This window comes from Thalassophryne amazonica, chromosome 13, assembly GCF_902500255.1.
Source record: "Thalassophryne amazonica chromosome 13, fThaAma1.1, whole genome shotgun sequence".
Classification (NCBI taxonomy): Eukaryota; Metazoa; Chordata; class Actinopteri; order Batrachoidiformes; family Batrachoididae; genus Thalassophryne; species Thalassophryne amazonica.
Window position 1 is genome coordinate 68785376 of NC_047115.1, and position 21509 is coordinate 68806884.

Below are 21509 nucleotides of genomic sequence, written 5' to 3' on the forward strand. Positions count from 1 at the left end.
GACAAAGAGAAAGGCAATGTGGCACCTCCCTTTACGAGCAGTGAAAAGGATTTAAAAACAGCTATGGAACAATGACAAGCTTTGCTGCCTTTCTATTAGGCTGAGAAAGTGATGGAAAGTGACAGAAAAGGGGAGAGGGATCCAATCACTGGAAAGAGTAATGTGTGCCGCATTTACGATTTACCCATGAACAGCTTTCCCCTGAGAGAGAAAGATGTTAAACTGTCCTCATTTAAAATTAATAATTCATGTCAAAAAGGAGGGACAAAAAGAGAAGAACAAGGACTCTTAACACCCTTCTGTGCCATATTCAACCATCTTATTCAAAATAAAATAAATATATAAAATAAAACTTTCACATCAGGTCAGTAGATATTTTAATTGGGCTCAATATAATTTTGGAGATGTGGGATGTTTGTTTGGGCATGATTTCTGAGGTTAAAGACATCCAAGGACATGTCCGCGTTTCACCTGACTACGGCAGATAGACGGTTACGGTACTATTGACAGAAGGAGATGGAGTGCTTGTTGGCCATCCAGGACTCAAGGTGATGCTGTTGTGTGGTGGGTGTGGTGATGCCCATTGTCTGATGGAATTCTGATTCCACAATAACATTCCTATATAGGAGTGCTTGAGAGCACTTTGAATGGTAGCGCACCGACAGATAGACCGACATTACAGATAATGCTGGTGAGGAAGATAAAGGATGACCCCTTGTCACTCACCCTCATTACCACCGATAGGGTGTATTTGCATAAAGTATATTATGCCCAGAATCTTGTATGGCAGTATTAGGGTGTGTGAATGGGGAAGGGCACTGGTGCATCCAACAGGATAGAAATTCAGTCCGCTGCCCATCTGAAACAAGTCCTGAGCCAGTAGAGCTAAACTCTGAGAATGAAAGACAGCTTTAATAGAAACATGGCAGATCATCACCAAAGAGCAAGGGGGAAATGTTAGCAGTCTACAAATACTGCACCTCGTTGAATGGAATATTTTATCTTTCACCGAATAAAATATTCTATACACGCATGAAAACACAAAGTCATTTGTTCTACATAATGCCCAAAATAGATCCTTGTCGTTGATGTTTTATTAATTCATAAACAAGAGAAAACGGACTTATATTTTGGTGTGGTTCCAAACAGCCAAACACGAACTTTAAACAGCAATCCAATCCAAAATTGTTCTTAGTCAACTTCCAAAAACAGCGAGATATTTCAAAAACAATTCTGACGTAGTCCGTAGCTGATGCCGTGGGGGGTGAGGGGGTTTGGGGCCCTGCTGGCTGCGCTGGGGGGGCCTGGCTGTCGGGGGGCCTTGTGCTCTTCCTGGCCCCGGGGTTGGGTCTCGCCTCTTGTCTGGGGGCCGGGCCCCGCCCTCGTATAGCTCGGTGGTCCCTACCTTGTACTTTGGATTTGGTTGCAGTGGCTCCTTTGCCCCCCACCCTTGCCGCCGCTCGCTCCCACCTTCGTGGGCCGTGGCCCTGGCGGTGTGGTTCGGGGCCTCCCCCTATTGGTGGGCCTATACCGGCGCCCTGTGTGCTTCCCTAGGGTATGGGGCTGCTCCCTGTGTCTCCGTGGGGTGGGGGGTGTCGGGGGTGCCTTCCGGCGCCGTCGGGTCACTCCCCTGTTGGTTTGTTGTGCTGCCCGGTGGCTCTGGGGGCTGCCTTTCCTGGCCCCTGTGCCCTTCCGCTGCCCCTTTTCTCCTGGTTCCCCCAGGGCCCTGCGTCCTGGACCCATTCCCGTCGGTGCTCGCGGCCAGCCGCATGGATTCTAACGTGCCGGAGTGGTCCATGTCATATGCTAAGGTTCTGTACTCTTGTCTTGGCCCAGCACACCAGCCACAGTAGTGATCAGATATTTAGCTGTGATCTGGGTCTCTGTGTGTGGATGGTTGCGTGTCTGTGGCCGTCACCACAATTCGGTTTTTGGGTGCTCTTAAGGGAATTAACATTACGGTATTCCAGATTAGGGTATGGATGCTCACTAATTAGACAACAGACTGTTGCTGTCACTGTTTGTTCATGTGTGGTTGTTTGTCATGGTATGTTGTGTGGTTGGTTGTCATGGTATGTTGTATGGTTGGGGCCCCGTCTCCTCGGTGTCTCACGTCACAGTTATCGTCTTCACTACTTGTCTCTCGTTCTTGTCTGTCTTTGTGTTGTTTTGGTGGTCGGCCTTTCCTGATAGAAGTTGTCGGTTGGCTTTGAGTAGGATGTTGTAGGCTGATCGGGAAGGGCGGATGGGGATCACACACACACCACATTCACTCATGCACTACATACCTTCTGTCTTGCAAGAATAAATTGCATATATGGGTATTAATGTTCAGAAATGGTTCTGCCAGTGTGGCATTTACCATTACTATATAGTTGTTGCAGCTGGATTATTTGTCCACCTCCTCTATGAAATTTATTCTTTTCACTTATGGGTGAATTCTGGGGTGACGTATGTAGTGTGTTCCCTGTTTTGCATGTGATAACACACCGAGATGCGCGAAACACATAAAGTGTCTCTGCCCCTTTGATGTTTTCCTGTCAGGACCCTCCGTGGGTAATGAGCAAGGTTTGTTCCGGTTATGCCTGTGAGAAAACCCTGACGTGTGAAGCGCATACCAAAGTGTCTCGGCCCCGTTGACGTTTTCCCGTCAGGACCCCTGTGTGGTTAATGGGACTGGTCAAGTCGGTCTATAAAGTCTGAGTGTTGTGTGAACCAAATGAGAAATAAATGGCACATCGTTACATTGTCAAAATGGGAAATTGTTGCTCCTTTCATCCATCGCAATTTCCACAGTAGTATAGTATATTGCAGGCGATCATGTTAGCATTTTGTCTGTTTAAGATGGCGTTATAATGTTCTAGTCATTCTGGTTAATTAACATCTGCTTTTCTCTCTCCGAGGACAAGCTGCGAATGAAGATGAAAAACTCTGGGTTCGATCCCTAAGACACAAATGATTCCAAAGGCTGATTACAATTGCTTCTAGAGTCTTTAAAACAGGGACAACACACACACGCACACACACAAGATTTATTACCCTGTTAACCTGACTTTAATGTAGATATCCTAAAATAAACCATGAAGGTCAACAGTCATTATTGACTTCAAGTACAATATGCTATATTAGTTATGGTACTGACTCTCAATCAAATGGAGGTTAGGGAAGCTGACATTATTTCACACATTTATATTTTTCTGGCCCCGTGCATTTCTGTATAGCTCAGGATTACCATCGAATTTGAGCTCAAAATTCTAGAAACCAGACAAAGTGAATTTGACGGCTGAGACGAGCTGAGCCATAATGACAAACTAACTTCAGCAAAAATGTTCACGTCAACTATAGACATACTTTTTGAATTCTGTGTACAGACACCTGATGACACTTTTTTCACTGCCCTGGTTGACAGGGCAGCATAAAGCAGGTATATCTTTACTTCCATTGGTTCTGCCGAGAACAAATCCATTTCTGTTCACTTTAGCAAACATTTTTCAATGACCCTGCGCACATCTGCACCATTTGCAAACATTCTGAGTGCTACTTAAGAGAAGTAGCTAAAGCTCTTCCACAATTATGTCATTTAGTGTCAACTTTAATAGAAAGAGTTCAGGTTTAGTTTACAGGAGTTTACAAAAAAGAGATTAGCTTTAATCCACTAGAGTCAAGTGTTGACGCAAACCCACACAGTGAACATGTTTCCAACAGCTATAACTATAAATACCACCACAAGGGCACTGTACCAGGTAAGAAGCATTTTATGCAACATCATGATCAAAACCACAGCGATACTGAGAATGATAGTAGAGAAGCTTGAATCTTCGACTGGACTGGGTTGCTTGACGCGAGGACGTTTCGCTTCAAATCGCAGAAGCTTCCTCAGCTAAAATTCTCCTATAGCAGTCTGCCTCGCAGTAGGAGGGGTCTGGTTAGGTTTAAAACTCCAGCTTTTGTTGGCTTCTGTTTTATTCTTCTCTACAAGAGTCAGACAGAAGTCAGACTTCCAGAGCAAGAATTTTAGCTGAGGAAGCTTCTGCGATTTGAAGCGAAACGTCCTCGCGTCAAGCAACCCAGTCCAGTCGAAGATTCAAGCTTCTCTACTATGGAAACCACCTGGACAACTGAGAGCCTACACAGAAATATTGAGAATGATGTTTCTGCATTATCTTCTGCATAGGTCATCAGTAAGACTATAAACTATTAAATACAGTTTAAGATGAACATCTTGTGTGTCAGATGGACATCATCGACTTTTTCGGCTGCTACCATTAGGGGTTGCCACAGTAGGTCAATTGTTTCCATCATCCTGTCCTTTGTATCTCCCTCTGTCACACCAACCACTCAGATGTCCTCCCTCAAAACATCCCTAAACTTCCTCTTTGGCCTCCCTTTTCACTTCCTGCCCGATAGCTCCAACCTCAGCATCCTTCTCCCTATATACTCTAGATCCCTCACCCTGTACGTCCAAACCATTGCACTCTCCCCTCTCTTTGTCTCCAAATCGTCCCATCTAAACGGCCCCTCTGATATGTTCATTCCTAATCGTGTGTCACATGGACAAACCTCATGGTTAACCACTAATCTGACACAGCCTCAGCTGACTGCATTACAGCAGGGACCAAGATTGCTGAGCCAGTTTCAGACAATCATCTACGTCAGACATCATCTCAGCCTGCACCACGTGGAGCTCAACATTGTGTGCTTCACCTGATTTGTTACCTGGTAGCTGCATTGTCATTGGGAACAGTGTTCAAGTACAGCAAGACCCTTCTCTCCAGGAAGTCCTCGATGTTCTCCCCACTGTTGCAGGTAATATCTCCAGTCAGCAGATCTAAAACCTGGGGGCTTAGCAGAACAGCCTTGAAGTCTCCCTCCATCAAAGACTGCAGCAGTGAGCCCACCTCTGGAAAGAACACAGAGCGTTCACATTCAGCATTCTAAAACTTAATTCTACACTGCATATTGTTTTTCTGCTAAATGCTGTAATATGAACACCATGTCAGTTCATTGCTATCATATCATTATTAGCAGCAGCATTGTGGATCATTGTGACGCGTCGCACAGGTTTTTTGCACACAGAGTAATCGAGTGTTTCCTTATGCTAGCAACTGTTCACCTGTAACTTGGATCAAATTTTAAAAACAATCCTGATTCAAAAGACGTACAAAACAATGACAACAAATCAGTTCCTCTGCATGGTGTATGAATCAGATACCCTTTATTACAGGAAAAAAAGAAAGATCTGCTTTTACTTTTCAAACATTTACACGCTCTTCTGTCCTTAAGGCATTTTCTGGTTGAGGATGAGTTCGTTAACATTAGGTCGTTGTAACTGCCAGTGAGTTCACACCTAGCCCGACAACTGGCCTGAATTAGGCCAGATACTGGCCTCTCTCTCCTAGGCTGTGATTGGTTCGTGGCCGAGACACTGACATCAGCCACATAACTTAAAATATCTTCAACAGAATTACAAATAAATTAGCCCCATACATTTGGCATGAAAGGGGAAACTGAAACCACTTTATGCGTGGGTTGTGCCATGAACATGCCAATTTCGTTTTAACGTTGGTATCTGTGAGCAGTTGGCTTCATTTACATTCTGGAACTCCATTTAATGCCTTTAACAAGATGGTAACCCAAGCTACTCATTACTGGCTGGTACAAAGAATGGTGATGTCCATTCTTGTCTTTTTCCCCATCTCACTGACACACACCTGTTCCTGATACTGCTGAGGCAAAATGGTACAATGGTTTGTGCTTACCGTGTCGCATTGTCAGTATAGTTGTGTTAGATTTGTATCCTTAAATGAAAGGTGGTTGTTTCCACAGCTAGTATTTGGACACAGGCACAATTTTTGTAATTTTACATCTGTACACAACCACAATTAGGTTGAAAAGAAACAACTTGAAATCATTCACTTACCAGAGTAGTGAATGATTTTCTGCACGCAATGGATTAGGACACCACTATGGTTTTGGTGCTTTTAGATTTTAGTGCTGCGTGTGATACCGTGGATCATCGTGTTTTAGTTGATAGGTTGGAAAATTATTTTGGGATTACTGGAAGTGTCCTTGCTTGGTTGACATCATACCTGTCCAGTCGTTCTCATTTTGTTGTGTATAGTAACACTACCTCTGGCCTTAGTGACATGAAATTTGGGGTTCCACAAGCGTTTGCGTTAGGCCCCCTGCTTTTCTCCCTTTATATAGCGCCCCTTGGGCATATTCTGCGGCATTTTGGGATTGCCTTTCATTGTTATGCCAATGATACTCAATTGTACATGCCGATAACTGCTGGTAATCTCATTCACATAAAATCCTTAGAAGATTGCCTTGCATCAATGAGAAGTTGGATGTCTAGAAACTTCCTACTTTTAACTCTGATAAGAATGAAATGATGGTTCTTGGTTCAGTGAGACATCGGCATCAATTTGACCAGTTAACGCTTAGCCTAGGTTTGTGTGTTATACATCACACTGACAAAGTGAGGAACCTTGAGGTACTTTTTGATCCTACGCTGTCCTTTGACCTCCACATTAGAGATATTATGAGGACTGCTTTCTTCCATCTGCGAAACATAGCAAAGATTCGTCCCATCCTGTCTATGGCTGATGCTGAGACTGATACATGTATTTATTTAGTCTAGACTGGATTATTGCAATGCTTTATTTTCTGGTCTGCCGCAGTCCAGCATTACGGGACTGAAATCAGTGCAGAATGCTGCTGCCAGACTTTTGACACAAAGCAGAAAGTTTGACCACATTACACCCATTCTGACGACCCTTCATTGGCTTCCGGTTTCTGCCAGATTGGATTTTAAAGTCCTGTTGCTGGTCTACAAAATTGTTCATGGGCTGGCTCCTTCCTACCTGGCGGACTTGGTCAAGCCCTATGTACCGGCGCGGCCCTTGCATTCACAAAGTGCAAGACTTCTGTGTGTTCCAAGGGTGAATAAAAAGTCTGTGGGGTAAAGAGCTTTCTTTTACCGTGACCCTGCTCTCTGGAACGAACTACCTGCATCTATAAGGCAGTCCGACACGGTGGAGACTTTTAAATAAAGACTGAAGACAAACGTTTTTAGACTGTCTCATCATTAATTTATGTTTTTATGTTTGCTTTGTAATTTATTTTTATTCTATTATGTTTTTACCTTTTTACTGTGTCCTTTTTCAATTTTAATTCACTTTGTGCTGCTATGAATTGTGTGTTGTGTGAAGCGCCTTGAGGCGACTGTCATGAGATGGCGCTATATAAATTAATAAAATTGAAATTGAATTGAACGAAGATGTGCTTATTGTGTAAACTGATACATGTCAAAGGCTTTAATGAAACAACAACAATCATTCTGGAACTGTGGCCATTTGTATACAGACCCTCCATTATCACAGCCACCAAGTGATTAGATAAATCATGTTTAATGCAAATCAGCAATTTTACAGTTGGTTTTTTTTAGACATCACTAAGACACCCATGACAACCCCGAAGGAGTTATAGCATTATAGTCTTACACACCTCTGCAGCTTCTCTCCCCCTGCCATCCCCTCATTACCCCATCCCCGTAGAGACGGTGCCTGCTCCCAGACCACCAATAACCAGTAAAAATATATTTAAGCATAAAAATTCAAAAAGAAAAAATAATATAGCACCTTCAACTGCACCACAGACTAAAACAGTTAAATGTGGTCTATTAAACATTAGGTCTCTCTCTTCTAAGTCCCTGTTAGTAAATGATATAATAATTGATCAACATACTGATTTATTCTGCCTTACAGAAACATGGTTACAGCAGGATGAATATGTTAGTTTAAATAAGTCAACACCCCCGAGTCACACTAACTGCCAGAATGCTCGTAGCACGGGCCGAGGTGGAGGATTAGCAGCAATCTTCCATTCCAGGTTATTAATTAATCAAAAACCCAGACAGCGTTTTAATTCATTTGAAAGCTTGTCTCTTAGACTTGTCCATCCAAATTGGAAGTCCCAAAAACCAGTTTTATTTGTTATTATTTATCGTCCACCTGGTCGTTACTGTGAGTTTCTCTGTGAATTTTCAGACCTTTTGTCTGACTTAGTGCTTAGCTCAGATAAGATAATTATAGTGGGCGATTTTAACATCCACACAGATGCTGAGAATGACAGCCTCAACACTGCATTTAATCTATTATTAGACTCAATTGGCTTTGCTCAAAATGTAAATGAGTCCACTCACCACTTTAATCATATCTTAGATCTTGTTCTGACTTATGGTATGGAAATTGAAGACTTAACAGTATTCCCTGAAAACTCCCTTCTGTCTGATCATTTCTTAACATTTACATTTACTCTGATGGACTAACCAGCAGTGGGGAATAAGTTTCATTACACTAGAAGTCTTTCAGAAAGCGCTGTAACTAGGTTTAAGGATATGATTCCTTCTTTATGTTCTCTAATGCCATATACCAACACAGTGCAGAGTAGCTACCTAAACTCTGTAAGTGAGATAGAGTATCTCGTCAAAAGTTTTACATCCTCATTGAAGACAACTTTGGATGCTGTAGCTCCTCTGAAAAAGAGAGCTTTAAATCAGAAGTGCCTGACTCCGTGGTATAACTCAAACTCGCAGCTTAAAGCAGATAACCCATAAGTTGGAGACTAATTTAGAAGATCTTCACTTAGCCTGGAAAAAGAGTCTGTTGCTCTATAAAAAAGCCCTCCATAAAGCTAGGACATCTTACTACTCATCAATAATTGAAGAAAATAAGAACAACCCCAGGTTTCTTTTCAGATACTCAGCTTTATCTATCCATGAAGCCAGAGGACCACACACCAATTAGCTAAACTGCAGGACTGTCTTACAGACATAAAGACATGGATGACCTCTAATTTCCTGCTTTTAAACTCAGATAAAACTGAAGTTATTGCACTTGGCCCCACAAATCTTAGAAACATGGTGTCTAACCAGATCCTTACTCTGGATGGCATTACCCTGACCTCTAGTAATACTGTGAGAAATCTTGGAGTCATTTTTGATCAGGATATGTCATTCAATGCGCATATTAAACAAATATGTAGGACTGCTTTTTTGCATTTGCGCAATATCTCTAAAATTAGAAAGGTCTCGTCTCAGAGTGATGCTGAAAAACTAATTCATGCATTTATTTCCTCTAGGCTGGACTATTATAATTCATTATTATCAGGTTGTCCTAAAAGTTCCCTGAAAAGCCTTCAGTTAATTCAAAATGCTGCAGCTAGAGTGCTAACAGGGACTAGAAGGAGAGAGCATATCTCACCCATATTGGCCTCTCTTCATTGGCTTCCTGTTAATTCTAGAATAGAATTTAAAATTCTTCTTCTTACTTATAAGGTTTTGAATAATCAGGTCCCATCTTATCTTAGGGACCTCATAGTACCATATCACCCCAACAGAGTGCTTCGCTCTCAAACTGCAGGCTTACTTGTAGTTCCTAGGGTTTGTAAGAGTAGAATGGGAGGCAGAGCCTTCAGCTTTCAGGCTCCTCTCCTGTGGAACCAGCTCCCAATTCGGATCAGGGAGACAGACACCCTCTCTACTTTTAAGATTAGGCTTAAAACTTTCCTTTTTGCTAAAGCTTATAGTTAGGGCTGGATCAGGTGACCCTGAACCATCCCTTAGTTATGCTGCTATAGACTTAGACTGCTGGGGGGTTCCCATGATGCACTGTGTGTTTCTTTCTCTTTTTGCTCTGTATGCACCACTCTGCATTTAATCATTAGTGACTGATCTCTGCTCCCCTCCACAGCATGTCTTTTTCCTAGTTCTCTCCCTCAGCCCCAACCAGTCCCAGCAGAAGACTGCCCCTCCCTGAGCCTGTTTCTGCTGGAGGTTTCTTCCTGTTAAAAGGGAGTTTTTCTTTCCCACTGTTGCCAAGTGCTTGCTCACAGGGGGTCGTTTTGACCGTTGGGGTTTTTCTGTAATTATTGTATGGCCTTGCCTTACAATATAAGGCGCCTTGGGGCAACTGTTTGTTGTGATTTGGCGCTATATAAATAAAATTGATTTGATTTGATTATCCTATGGCTGTGATTGGAGGAACCATGTATAGTGTGAGTCTTGTCTGGCGCGCCACCAGCTACAGCACGGTGGAGTGGCAGAGAGAAAGAATTTCATACAAAAGGACAGATAAAATCTTAGCTCCAGTCTCCCATGTGCCTCATCATAAACTATCTGAAATTTCGTACCTTCAAGAGAATCTCTCTCCACCATAACGCTGTATAACTGGTGATGCAACAGACATGGGAATTGATAAGATTGTAATTCATTGGATGCCATTATTGATTCTGCTGATCAAATTCTTTATCAATTCTCTTATTTCTGGATCACATTTCTGTGTATAAAAATGTAGTTCTACAAAGAATTTCAATGTCAATGCAGGCATTTCGTTGTTGCTACATGTAGAGTGACGCAATGACAGTTTTTTTTACAATGCAAAAATTTCAGAAAAACATACAGGCATTGACAATGTCTGTGGCATATGGATTCTGATGGGCTGTGGAACCGTTCTTGATTCCCAATCAACACTGTAGCTACTGTTGTGGGCGCAGTTGCCATGCACACTCTCATAGGCAACTTCTGTGTTAAAAATAAAACTGGTTTGACAATGGATTACTAACAGTTTGGAATTGGCAAATGACTGGTGGCCAAGCTAGAACAATATTTGTTGAGCTCCAACTTCATAATGAAGTGAGATCAGATCTGTATGTGCTGGTGCTGTGTGTTGCTGCATCCAATACACTACAAAGCCATACTGTGTCCTGTGTCCTGTGTCCTCCAGGCACACAACCCGTCCACCCCCAGCTTTCACAAGTCACCATGTATCTGCTGCAGTCAGGTGAAACATGGGCGTTAAGGCTGCACGGTATTAGGAGAGCATGTGATATGCCATAAAGTTGATGAGCGTTGTGATGACTTTATGATTTGTGATAAATAAACAAATACTTAAGTATATGGTGTTAATGTCTTTCTGCTTTTGGATTCATTGCTAAGATAGATCCCAGACAGTGATTAGTCTATGCAGACGCTGGAAAAAAAAATTAAATGTAATATTTTCATTCCAACATGTTTTTATTGTAAAAACTGCACCGAGCTACAGCTGATATATTAGCATTGAACTAAAACAACTTAAAGTCAGAACATCTTAATGTCCACCTTAAAACATTTCTGCTACTCTAAACAGAACTAAACATCTCTTACTCCCCAGATTGTTGAAATAAAATAAAAAAAAATGAAAAGAATTAAAATAACTTTAAATAAATGTAAATGTAATAATCAGTAATAAGTGCAATGTCTCTAATTGCAATCGGCTCTTTTCTCTGCCGACCAAGACATTGGGGTATGTGAGGGTGTTGCAGTACGAGGGTGGTAGGGGCACTGTAATGCACTGTGTGTCTCTGTGTGTATTTGTGTAAGTGTATGTGTGTCTTAAGCCTGGTTCACACGACAGGATCTTAAATTATCTTTAGCTTTCCAAAACCTGAGAGAACACACACGTGAAGATAAAATCATAGATCTAACAATGTTGGTCGTACAGTGTGTGGTGTTCAGCCACACGGTAAGGACAACACCGCCACACACGGACAAATTTCACACACGAACATTCCCAGGTCAGACAGGAAATCTCGCAAAATCTCTTGAGATTACATGTGACTTCAGAGTAAACAAACGGAGATACTTTGTGGACTATTTAAAACAGAGGAGAAAAAACAAAATAAAGAGAAAAGGCATTCTTTAAAGGAGTGGAAACAGCGCGACCACCAGACTTTCTGGTAAGTCAGAACAGCTGTTTTGATTTTATTTTCCGCTCCGTACGTCCGTCACATCACTTTCTGATTGGCTGCATGTCACATTCAGCAGGCTACACGCTCGTTTATGGTCGGAGGACACAACACACGCTGCGATATCGAGCCAAGACAATCCAACATGTTAAATATCCCTGATTTGCGATCGGAGCGCTCCTGATGTCCTTCCGAGCAGATAAGAGCGCTCTTAACACACCACACACAGCAGGAATATCTGATAAGATTATCTTTAGCGTCATCACGATTGTCAGGGCATCCTTAAGATTGTCGGAAGAGGAAGATCGGATCTGATATCGGCCTAATTACCCTGCCGTGTGAACCAGGCCTTAGTGTGTGCACGTTTGTGTGAGCATACTTTATTATAGCAAGTTCTTCGCTAGGAAGAACCTTCCCTTGCAAATCTCTGATGAATGGATGCCTGCTGGACTGTTTTCCTGCTACTTGACTTACCGTCAGTAGTTGTGCTAGCGCTAGCTTCTTGGAGCGCTTAGTAAATATCTTTGTGGTTGTGCTGTAGGTGGCTATGGAGATTAGTAGTGTTTCCTCTGCTTGATGCTACAACTGTTCAGGAGTACCCATGTTTGTAGTGTACCATCTCTCTTGTAATCAAAGTACTACAAATAACAGATGTGCCGTTTCTTTTAGCAACGAGTTCTTCACCCACATTTACCTTGCTGGTCTCTGTCCCTTCCACCACCACGTCGTTCAATCTCGCTCTGTCTCCACTCGCTTTGTGACCTCAGCCACTCATTACAAGGGGGCGGGCAGCTAAAGCAGTAGGGCTCCATCTGATTGGCCAGATATATTGGCATGCAGAGCATAAACGCATACTGCACGGAAACACTATTTAATGCTGTTCAGTCAGTCTTTTGTCATATGTATATCGCGCATGTAGATGTTGAGATATGACAGTCAATTTGTGATATATTGTGCAGCCCCAGTGGGTGTCTCCTTAACCTTTCCCAGCTGCGGAGTTCCTCAACACTATGTGCTAGATCACGACCAGGAAAATAAGCACATGGCCAGAATCTCTAAATAAAGTGATCCTGGATGTCTAAAAAACAAAGTAAAAACAGGTTTGGGTTGCAGCTTGGGGCTATTCATGCTCCTGGAAAAAAGTGGGTCTTCAGGTGGGGCTATTCGTGCTCCTGGCATGAGAGTAGAGAGCAGCTAACTACACTCAAAAATATAAACGCAACACTTTTGGTTTTGCTCCCATTTTGTATGAGATGAACTCAAAGATCTAAAACTTTTTCCACATACACAATATCACCATTTCCCTCAAATATTGTTCACAAACCAGTCTAAATCTGTGATAGTGAGCACTTCTCCTTTGCTGAGATAATCCATCCCACCTCACAGGTGTGCCATATCAAGATGCTGATTAGACACCATGATTAGTGCACAGGTGTGCCTTAGACTGTCCACAATAAAAGGCCACTCTGAAAGGTACAGTTTTATCACACAATGCCACAGATGTCGCAAGATTTGAGGGAGCGTGCAATTGGCATGCTGACAGCAGGAATGTCAACCAGAGCTGTTGCTCGGGTATTGAATGTTCATTTCTCTACCATAAGCCATCTCCAAAGGCGTTTCAGAGAATTTGGCAGTACATCCAACCAGCCTCACAACCGCAGACCACGTGTAACCATACCAGCCCAGGACCTCCACATCCAGCATGTTCACCTCCAAGATCGTCTGAGACCAGCCACTCGGACAGCTGTTGAAACAATCGGTTTGCATAACCAAAGAATTTCTGCACAAACTGTCAGAAACCGTCTCTGGGAAGCTCATCTGCATGCTCGTCGTCCTCATCGGGGTCTCGACCTGACTCCAGTTCGTCGTCGTAACCGACTTGAGTGGGAAAATGCTCACATTCGCTGGCGTTTGGCACGTTGGAGAGGTGTTCTCTTCACGGATGAATCCCGGTTCACACTGTTCAGGGCAGATGGCAGACAGCGTGTGTGGCGTCGTGTGGGTGAGCTGTTTTATGATGTCAATGTTGTGGATCGAGTGGCCCATGGTGGCGGTGGGGTTATGGTATGGGCAGGCGTCTGTTATGGACGAAGAACACAGGTGCATTTTATTGATGGCATTTTGAATGCACAGAGATACCGTGACGAGATCCTGAGGCCCATTGTTGTGCCATACATCCAAGAACATCACCTCATGTTGCAGCAGGATAATGCACGGCCCCATGTTGCAAGGATCTGTACACAATTCTAGGAAGCTGAAAATGTCCCAGTTCTTGCATGGCCGGCATACTCACCGGACATGTCACCCATTGAGCATGTTTGGGATGCTCTGGACCGGCGTATACGACAGCGTGTACCAGTTCCTGCCAATATCCAGCAACTTCGCACAGCCATTGAAGAGGAGTGGACCAACATTCCACAGGCCACAATTGACAACCTGATCAACTCTATGTGAAGGAGATGTGTTGCACTGCATGAGGCAAATGGTGGTCACACCAGATACTGACTGGTATCCCCCCCCAATAAAACAAAACTGCACCTTTCAGAGTGGCCTTTTATTGTGGACAGTCTAAGGCACACCTGTGCACTAATCATGGTGTCTAATCAGCATCTTGGTATGGCACACCTGTGAGGTGGGATGGATTATCTCAGCAAAGGAGAAGTGCTCACTATCACAGACTTAGACTGGTTTGTGAACAATATTTGAGGGAAATGGTAATATTGTGTATGTGGAAAGAGTTTTAGATCTTTGAGTTCATCTCATACAAAATGGGAGCAAAAGCAAACGTGTTGCGTTTATATTTTTGTTGAGTGTACATTCAAGCTGTCTGTGAAAATTGTGTCAGTGCCCCACGAGTGTGCCGTAACTAAGCAACACATGTCAAGCAAGTGTTTCCCCCCCAACACATGGTATGCCAGTGTGTCAGATCCTCCCAAATATATGTGGCGTGTGGGGAGGGGGGGAGGGCACACTTGCATGACATGCTGATAATTATGTACAGACAAGATGACATGGGCCAGCCACATCTGAGCGCACACAGCACAGCAAGATGGCCAGCCAGCCACTCACTGACAGCTGGAAATGATGGCTCAGTGCACACGATGTGTTGAATTAAAAACACAGAGAACACAGCCAGGAAAGTATATAAATAAATATCACAATAACTACATACATAATTACATAACAAATAGGTAAAATAAATAATCACAGAAACACAGTGGCACTTTGTTCTGTGCACTGATTGAAAAAGTGGGCGTGGCCGCAAACAGCCACTGCTGTTGAGATCTGTCAACCCGCAAGTCACAGCTGGAGAAAACGTACTATGAAAATGTGTTATGATGTCCTTTGGTGCACCGCTTGCTGGACACGCGTGCATGATAAGAGCGCACTGCTTCATTCATGTCATTTCATGACTGTCCATGTATGACCATGGGTCATATACAGAGGAACAGAAGGTTCATACTTGTATTGTCTGCTCGATAAGAGGGATTAAATATTAGAAATTGTGGTGTTTTTATTTTTGGTGTGTGTGTATGTGTGTGTCCCCACAGGAGCGGAGATTTTCTTCTGGTTTCTGCTTCATTTGCCCAATGTCGTGTTATGTGTGAAGGGACCATTCGACATGAATGCACATCATATAGAAGAGGATAACTGTTCTAGACTAATTTGACCGCAATGACCAACTTGGGATATGTGCCAAAATCTCTACTCGGGATGAAATGCCCGAAAATTGCCACGCCCTTTTTCGTCCTGAGCGCGACTTCAAATACAGATATTTTGGCACATAGACCAAGTTGTTCACTGGCGTCATAATAGTCTAGAACAGTCTCTTAAATGATCTGCAGTAGGGCTGAAACGATTCATCGAAAATTTGAATAATTCGATTACAAAAAATGTTCGAGCCAAATTCTTTGCCTTGAGGCTTTGTTTAAAGCTGTAGTACATACATCAGGCCTGTATATGGCGCTGTAACGCTCCCACAAAAAACAGAGAAGAAACCCATAGAGCATGCGCATAACTAATGTAAGTGCTAATCAATGTAGCAGGTGACGGTACAAGTTTGCAAAGCCACACCCTGAATAAAATAAAGCCTTTTAAGAGAAAGGGTCTGTGCGGATTATCTGAAATGGTCTTATTGCGCATTTCAAGTGAAGCAATGTGTTTGTACATACAGTGGTCCCTCGTTTATCGCAGGAGTTACGTTCTAGAAATAACCCGCAATAAGCGAAATCTGCGAAGTAATCAGCGCTATTTTTTGCAATTATTATAGATGTTTTAAGGCTGTAAAACCCCTCACTACACACTTTATACACTTTTCTCAAACAGGCATTAACTTTTTCTCACTTTTCTCTCGTGTAAACACTCTCTTTTTTCTTCTATGCGAGAAGATTATAAACAGACACACGCAGAACACAATGCGCGTGCTCTCCCTTCGCTCACTGCCTCCGGAGGTACGGATGCGGGACCCACAAAGAATCCAAGTCCTCTCTCGGTGGCCACGGAGCTCTGCGGCTACGGTCAACATCCGCATCAAAACAGAGAGCGTAGTCTCTGGACCTGTTGCCAGATTAGGCGTAATTCCGCACAGCAGACAGGAGGGCGGTGTGAGTGGCCCGCTGCTGCGTTTACCGAGCCCGCATAAAGCGCATCGGAGGCAGTGAGAGCAATCGCGGTGATGCCGAACGGTGCCGCGACCGGCCCGCCTGATAAGGACGCAGAACACAATGCACTGTTAAAAAAAAAGCATGCAAAACTGCTCTAAAAAAAATCTGCGAAACTGCAAGGCCGCGAAAGGTGAACCGCTTTATAGCGAGGGACCACTGTATAAAAAAACAAAAAAAACAAAAACAAACAAAAAAAAAAACACGGTTTTCTCCACTGGCTGTTCTCCACCTCCGCAGATGAAACGAAAGGATGCACATTTTAAATGAATCATGTTAAACTGTTAAAAAAAAAAAAAAACAACAACAACAACCTTTATTCAGATTTGGTAAGAGTTTTTATCAACAGGCAGCTTTTGTGGAAGCGCTGCACTCGACAGCCGTTTTTCAAAGGAATTTGACTTCTTTGAGCTGCTCTCTGTACAGCACGTATAAATATACACTAAACACTGAATAAATCACAGTAATAGAAAGTGCAAATGAAATGTGCAATAAGGAAAAACATCTTGTCTGCAGAATGAAAATTTCACAGACTGCCTGGGATTATGGTTTGGCAAAGCTCCAAAACTCTTAATGTGAAAAAAACAAATAATTGAGCAAGAAAACGGAGAGAGAAGAAACACCCTAAACTTAAAAATTCACATGATGGCAGAGCAACATTGTGCCATTGCTTAGGGAGAGCACTGCCATTACTGATATTGTTTAAAAACACAAAAGTACCTTTTATCCGATTACTCAATAAAATAATCGACAGAATATTCAATTCCAAAAATATTCAACAGCTGCAGCCCCAATGTGCATACATGTCTCAGCTGGTTCCTAGACTAATAAGCACAGATAACCACAACAGTAGAAAAACATTTAAGTCATCAGGTTTACACAGTGATGCCGGTAACGCGTTACTTAGTTACATGTTACTCTAATCTGACCACTTTTTTTTTAGTAACGAGTAATCTAACGCGTTAATCTTTCCAAATCAATAATCAGATTAAAGTTACTTCTCCAAGTCACTGCGCGTTACTATTATTTTTACATTGTGGGTCGATAGCAGCATTAAACTTGGTCCGTGGGCAGGGGCCGGGGTTCGACAGAACTGCCCACTTTAAGCGAGCTGTGAGCTTTTCATCCACGGTTTTTTGCAGCAGCTCAACTCATCCTCACCTCTTAAAGCACGGTGACAACAGCACACCTGCACTGAGCTTTACAAAGACATTTTTATGCTTTTTTTTCTCCGAGCCATTCCGTATCTGCTGCTAAAATCAGCTGATCCTCCGCGACGCGTCAACAACTAACACTATTTTCCACTCCAATGCACCTAAACTCTCTTTCTGAGGACCACATGATGTGAAAACGCAATAAAACATTCTTTCCTGTAAATCTGGTCATGTTTTCTGCATAAATAAATGTTATCCATTCTTTGTGCTCAGACGCCAAAGCAGGGGCAAATCCAGATGGAATGGGGCGTGGGGCAGGGATGTGCCCCCCTCCCCACAACTTCAACTTCAACTTTTTTTTTTATATAGCGCCAAATCACAACAAACAGTTGCCCCAAGGCGCTTTATATTGTAAGGCAAGGCCATACAATAATTATGAAAAACCCCAATGGTCAAAACGACCCCCTGTGAGCAAGAACTTGGCTACAGTGGGAAGGAAAAACTCCCTTTTAACAGGAAGAAACCTCCAGCAGAACCAGGCTCAGGGAGGGGCAGTCTTCTGCTGAGACTGGTTGGGGCTGAGGGAAAGAACCAGGAAAAAGACATGCTGTGGAGGGGGGCAGAGATCGATCACTAATGATTAAATGCGGAGTGATGCATACAGAGCAAAAAGAGAAAGAAACAGTGCATCATGGGAACCCCCCCACAGTCTACGTCTAAAGCAGCATAACCAAGGGATAGTCCAGGGTCACCTGATCCAGCCCTAACTATAAGCCTTAGCGAAAAGGAAAGTTTTAAGCCTAATCTTAAAAGTAGAGAGGGTAAACACCCCTAGATTAAAGGTCCAGTTTTTTTTTGTTGTTTTTTTTTACTACAACTACTAATACTACTTAAATAATATTAATTTCGACAAGTAAAATGTTTAGAGAGAATTTAAATGTTAGAAAAATGTTAGAATAAATTTAATAGTTACATTTATAAACAATGCAGGTTAGAAATAGCAAGTTTTACTGTTACAGTGCTGTCAACAGTTAAATATGAGGTCAAGAAAGAGGTCTTTATTTTACTTTTTATAAAACAAGTATTTATTTTCATTGAAGTCAAGAAAGGGTGACTATAAAGTGAGTTTTGGCAAAACAGGTATTGTCATGTTGAGGTGGGTTGTTGTCGGCAGCTGGGGAAAGTAACTAAAAACGTAACTAGTAATCTAACTTAGTTACTTTTACAATTCAGTAATCAGTAAAGTAAGTAAGTTACTTTTTCAAGGAGTAATCAGTAATTGGATTACTTTTTCAAAGTAACTGGCAACACTGAGTTTACACCAATTTATTTTACTTTCAAGTAACATGTTCAACACTTCAATCAGGGATAACAGCTCCATTTATGATTTGGCTTTCTAAATTAAGCTCAATAATAATAACAATAATAATAATAATACGACCTGAGAACACATGCTGTGTCAAAACGCTAAACAATCAATTCCAAGCGGACAATGCTGGTGTTTGCCTTTAATCAAGCACGCAGATAAAACTGCAGTGTTAATGCATTTTGGATTAATTACCCCCATAGCCTCTTTACATGAACTTGTGAGAGGACGGAAAAGAAATTAATTGTTGAGCTACGCCTCAAAGCTCTAGCCAACTTGCCCCCCCCCCCCCCCCCCCCCCCCAATTTCTCTGATATTGTTTTGCAGTAATTTCCAAACCAACTCCCCATCGAGTCAAAGAGCACACTGAACCCATCCCCATGAAAAAACAACCACAACGACATACAACATATGTGATTAACTGGGTGGTCGAGACTTGGAATAAATGTTTACGAAATGACAGAGGGCACCTTTGAGGGCATACCTTCCCCGAGCAGAAATCATTTTACTGTACATGAACTCTGCTTCAACATTTCTCTGCCTTTCATTATATCTTTATTTGAGAAGGGAGATTCGTTTGGCTCATTACCATTGATTGCTTTGTGTTTCCCCTGGTGGAAAAGAGATGCTAATGAGAGAACGGGGCAAACAAAATGTAAAGTCTGGCTGAAACCATAACATTTTGTAACTGTAGTGCACATGCAAAAAGTAATGGCTTGTCATACAATATAAACCTTTTCTCTGATCACCTTTTCTACCTCAAAAATCTCAACGAACATTGAATCCACAGACAGCCAGACACGCCTCAAACATTACAGAACAAACAGGAAAACTCCAGCTTCTGAGGGATAAGAAACTGCTTCATAACAGTGTTTCATAACCAGAAATCATGCTCATTAGTCCCCCCTCCTTCAATATTCCTGTAGTGATCACTCCCAAAAATGCAAACTGGCCCTTTAATTAGAGTAAAGAAACACTTTGGTACACCTACTCTCCTGGTGATTTTCTTCACATCAAAATGGCTCTGTCTACTGCTTCAATGACAGACATCTGACCCAGAAATTCCACCGAAAAGTCACTTAAGAAGAGAATGCATTCAAAGCAGGCCCAACACTGTGCACTGGGCATGTGAAGATTAATAGATAGGAATCAGTATCTAGATACAAACGTGCATGATGCGAGTGCATTGATTCATTCAGTGTGCATCGATTCAATTGACGAGTGAAATTGTGTAGTATCTCTCGCTGCCTGCTTGCATCGTTTCTTTCTGACGCACTTTGAATGCACCACGGACAGTTCGGGACACTGTTTTTGAGGGTGTTTAGCGAGAAAATGATTATTTCTCTACATTGATTGCAGACTGCAGCAGGTCTGCTTGAAGCAATGAAGTAGTGCTTTGACCCCCTGTTTGCTGGTTTTCAGAAAGGCAAGTCCACTGGCATGAGCACCAGCTGATGCATAAACTGAAGTTGTCCATCAGGTAATGGAAATTATAATAATAATATCCTCTGTTTTGTTGGACTAAGTGCGCAGCTCCAAAGAGCCGTGCAGATTTTGGTCGGAATTAATAACTTCACAGCGAATCGCCGTTTTAAATCAAATGATACCTCTTTCCAAACGTTACAATACAAACAAACTACAACCGACCAAAACCAGGCTGTTTTTTTTTTTTCCCAAAAATGAGATGTCCTCTGTTTTTTATGAATTACATCTTGACGTGCGGCGCAGAACTCAGCTCAGAGGCTATGGGGTTACATTTGTGTCATTAATATCTGAAAGGAAATACTTTTGACAAAAACTACAGATTTTATTTCTATTTATGTCCAGAGTGTGACTATGATCCACCATGTGACCAATCGAGTGACCAATTTCATATTTATTTACTTTAAGACTCAATAAAATGTTGTTGACAAGAAAACGTGTAAAACCTACTTTTTAGAGCCCGACCGATATGGATTTTTTGAGGCCGATGCCGATAACGATATTTGGATGAAAAACATGCCGATAATCGATAAATCGCCGATTTGCCGATAGCCGATAAATATGTATTTTTTAAATGAATAAAATGTTTTTTTTTAACCCTTAAGAAAAAAAAGGTATGAGCTAAAAGCTGAAGCTTTGTCCTCATATTGATTAACTTTATAACAGAGAAGAATTTGCAAGTTCAAAAAATGCAATCAAGAATTAAACCTTTGTGAAATTAGCAAATACATATCCTTAAAAAGAGTTGTGAAATACATCTGATCTTGTACCTCTTGTTGCTGCAACTTAGATATAGGTTATATTACAGGTAGAAAAACTTTTTCAGTTGTAGACAAGTAATAGTACAAGTAAGGAAAGAAACACAAACACTAAGGAAACATTATTTTCACAACACTCCTCTAAATGTGGGGCGAATGTAATCGCAAAGTTATTACAAACAACATCCTTATAAACTTACTTGTATGCTTTTGTCAGCTGATCAGTGCAGTGTGACGGTGAACTACGGGGGCCGGTGATGAACACATTCAACCAGAGGTGTAAGCAGCTCTCAGTTGAATG

At 42.1% G+C, this 21509-nt stretch overlaps 1 protein-coding gene across 1 annotated transcript in view; it reads right to left on the reverse strand.

Annotated features, from left to right (window-relative positions):
* LOC117523175 (tetratricopeptide repeat protein 27-like) overlaps positions 1-21509 on the reverse strand; it is a 78858-nt gene that overhangs the window by 32909 nt on the left and 24440 nt on the right. Inside the window, exon 2 of the mRNA XM_034184618.1 lies at positions 4717-4900. Coding sequence (XP_034040509.1) covers positions 4717-4900 — 184 coding nt within the window. The remainder of the gene's footprint in view (positions 1-4716; positions 4901-21509) is intronic.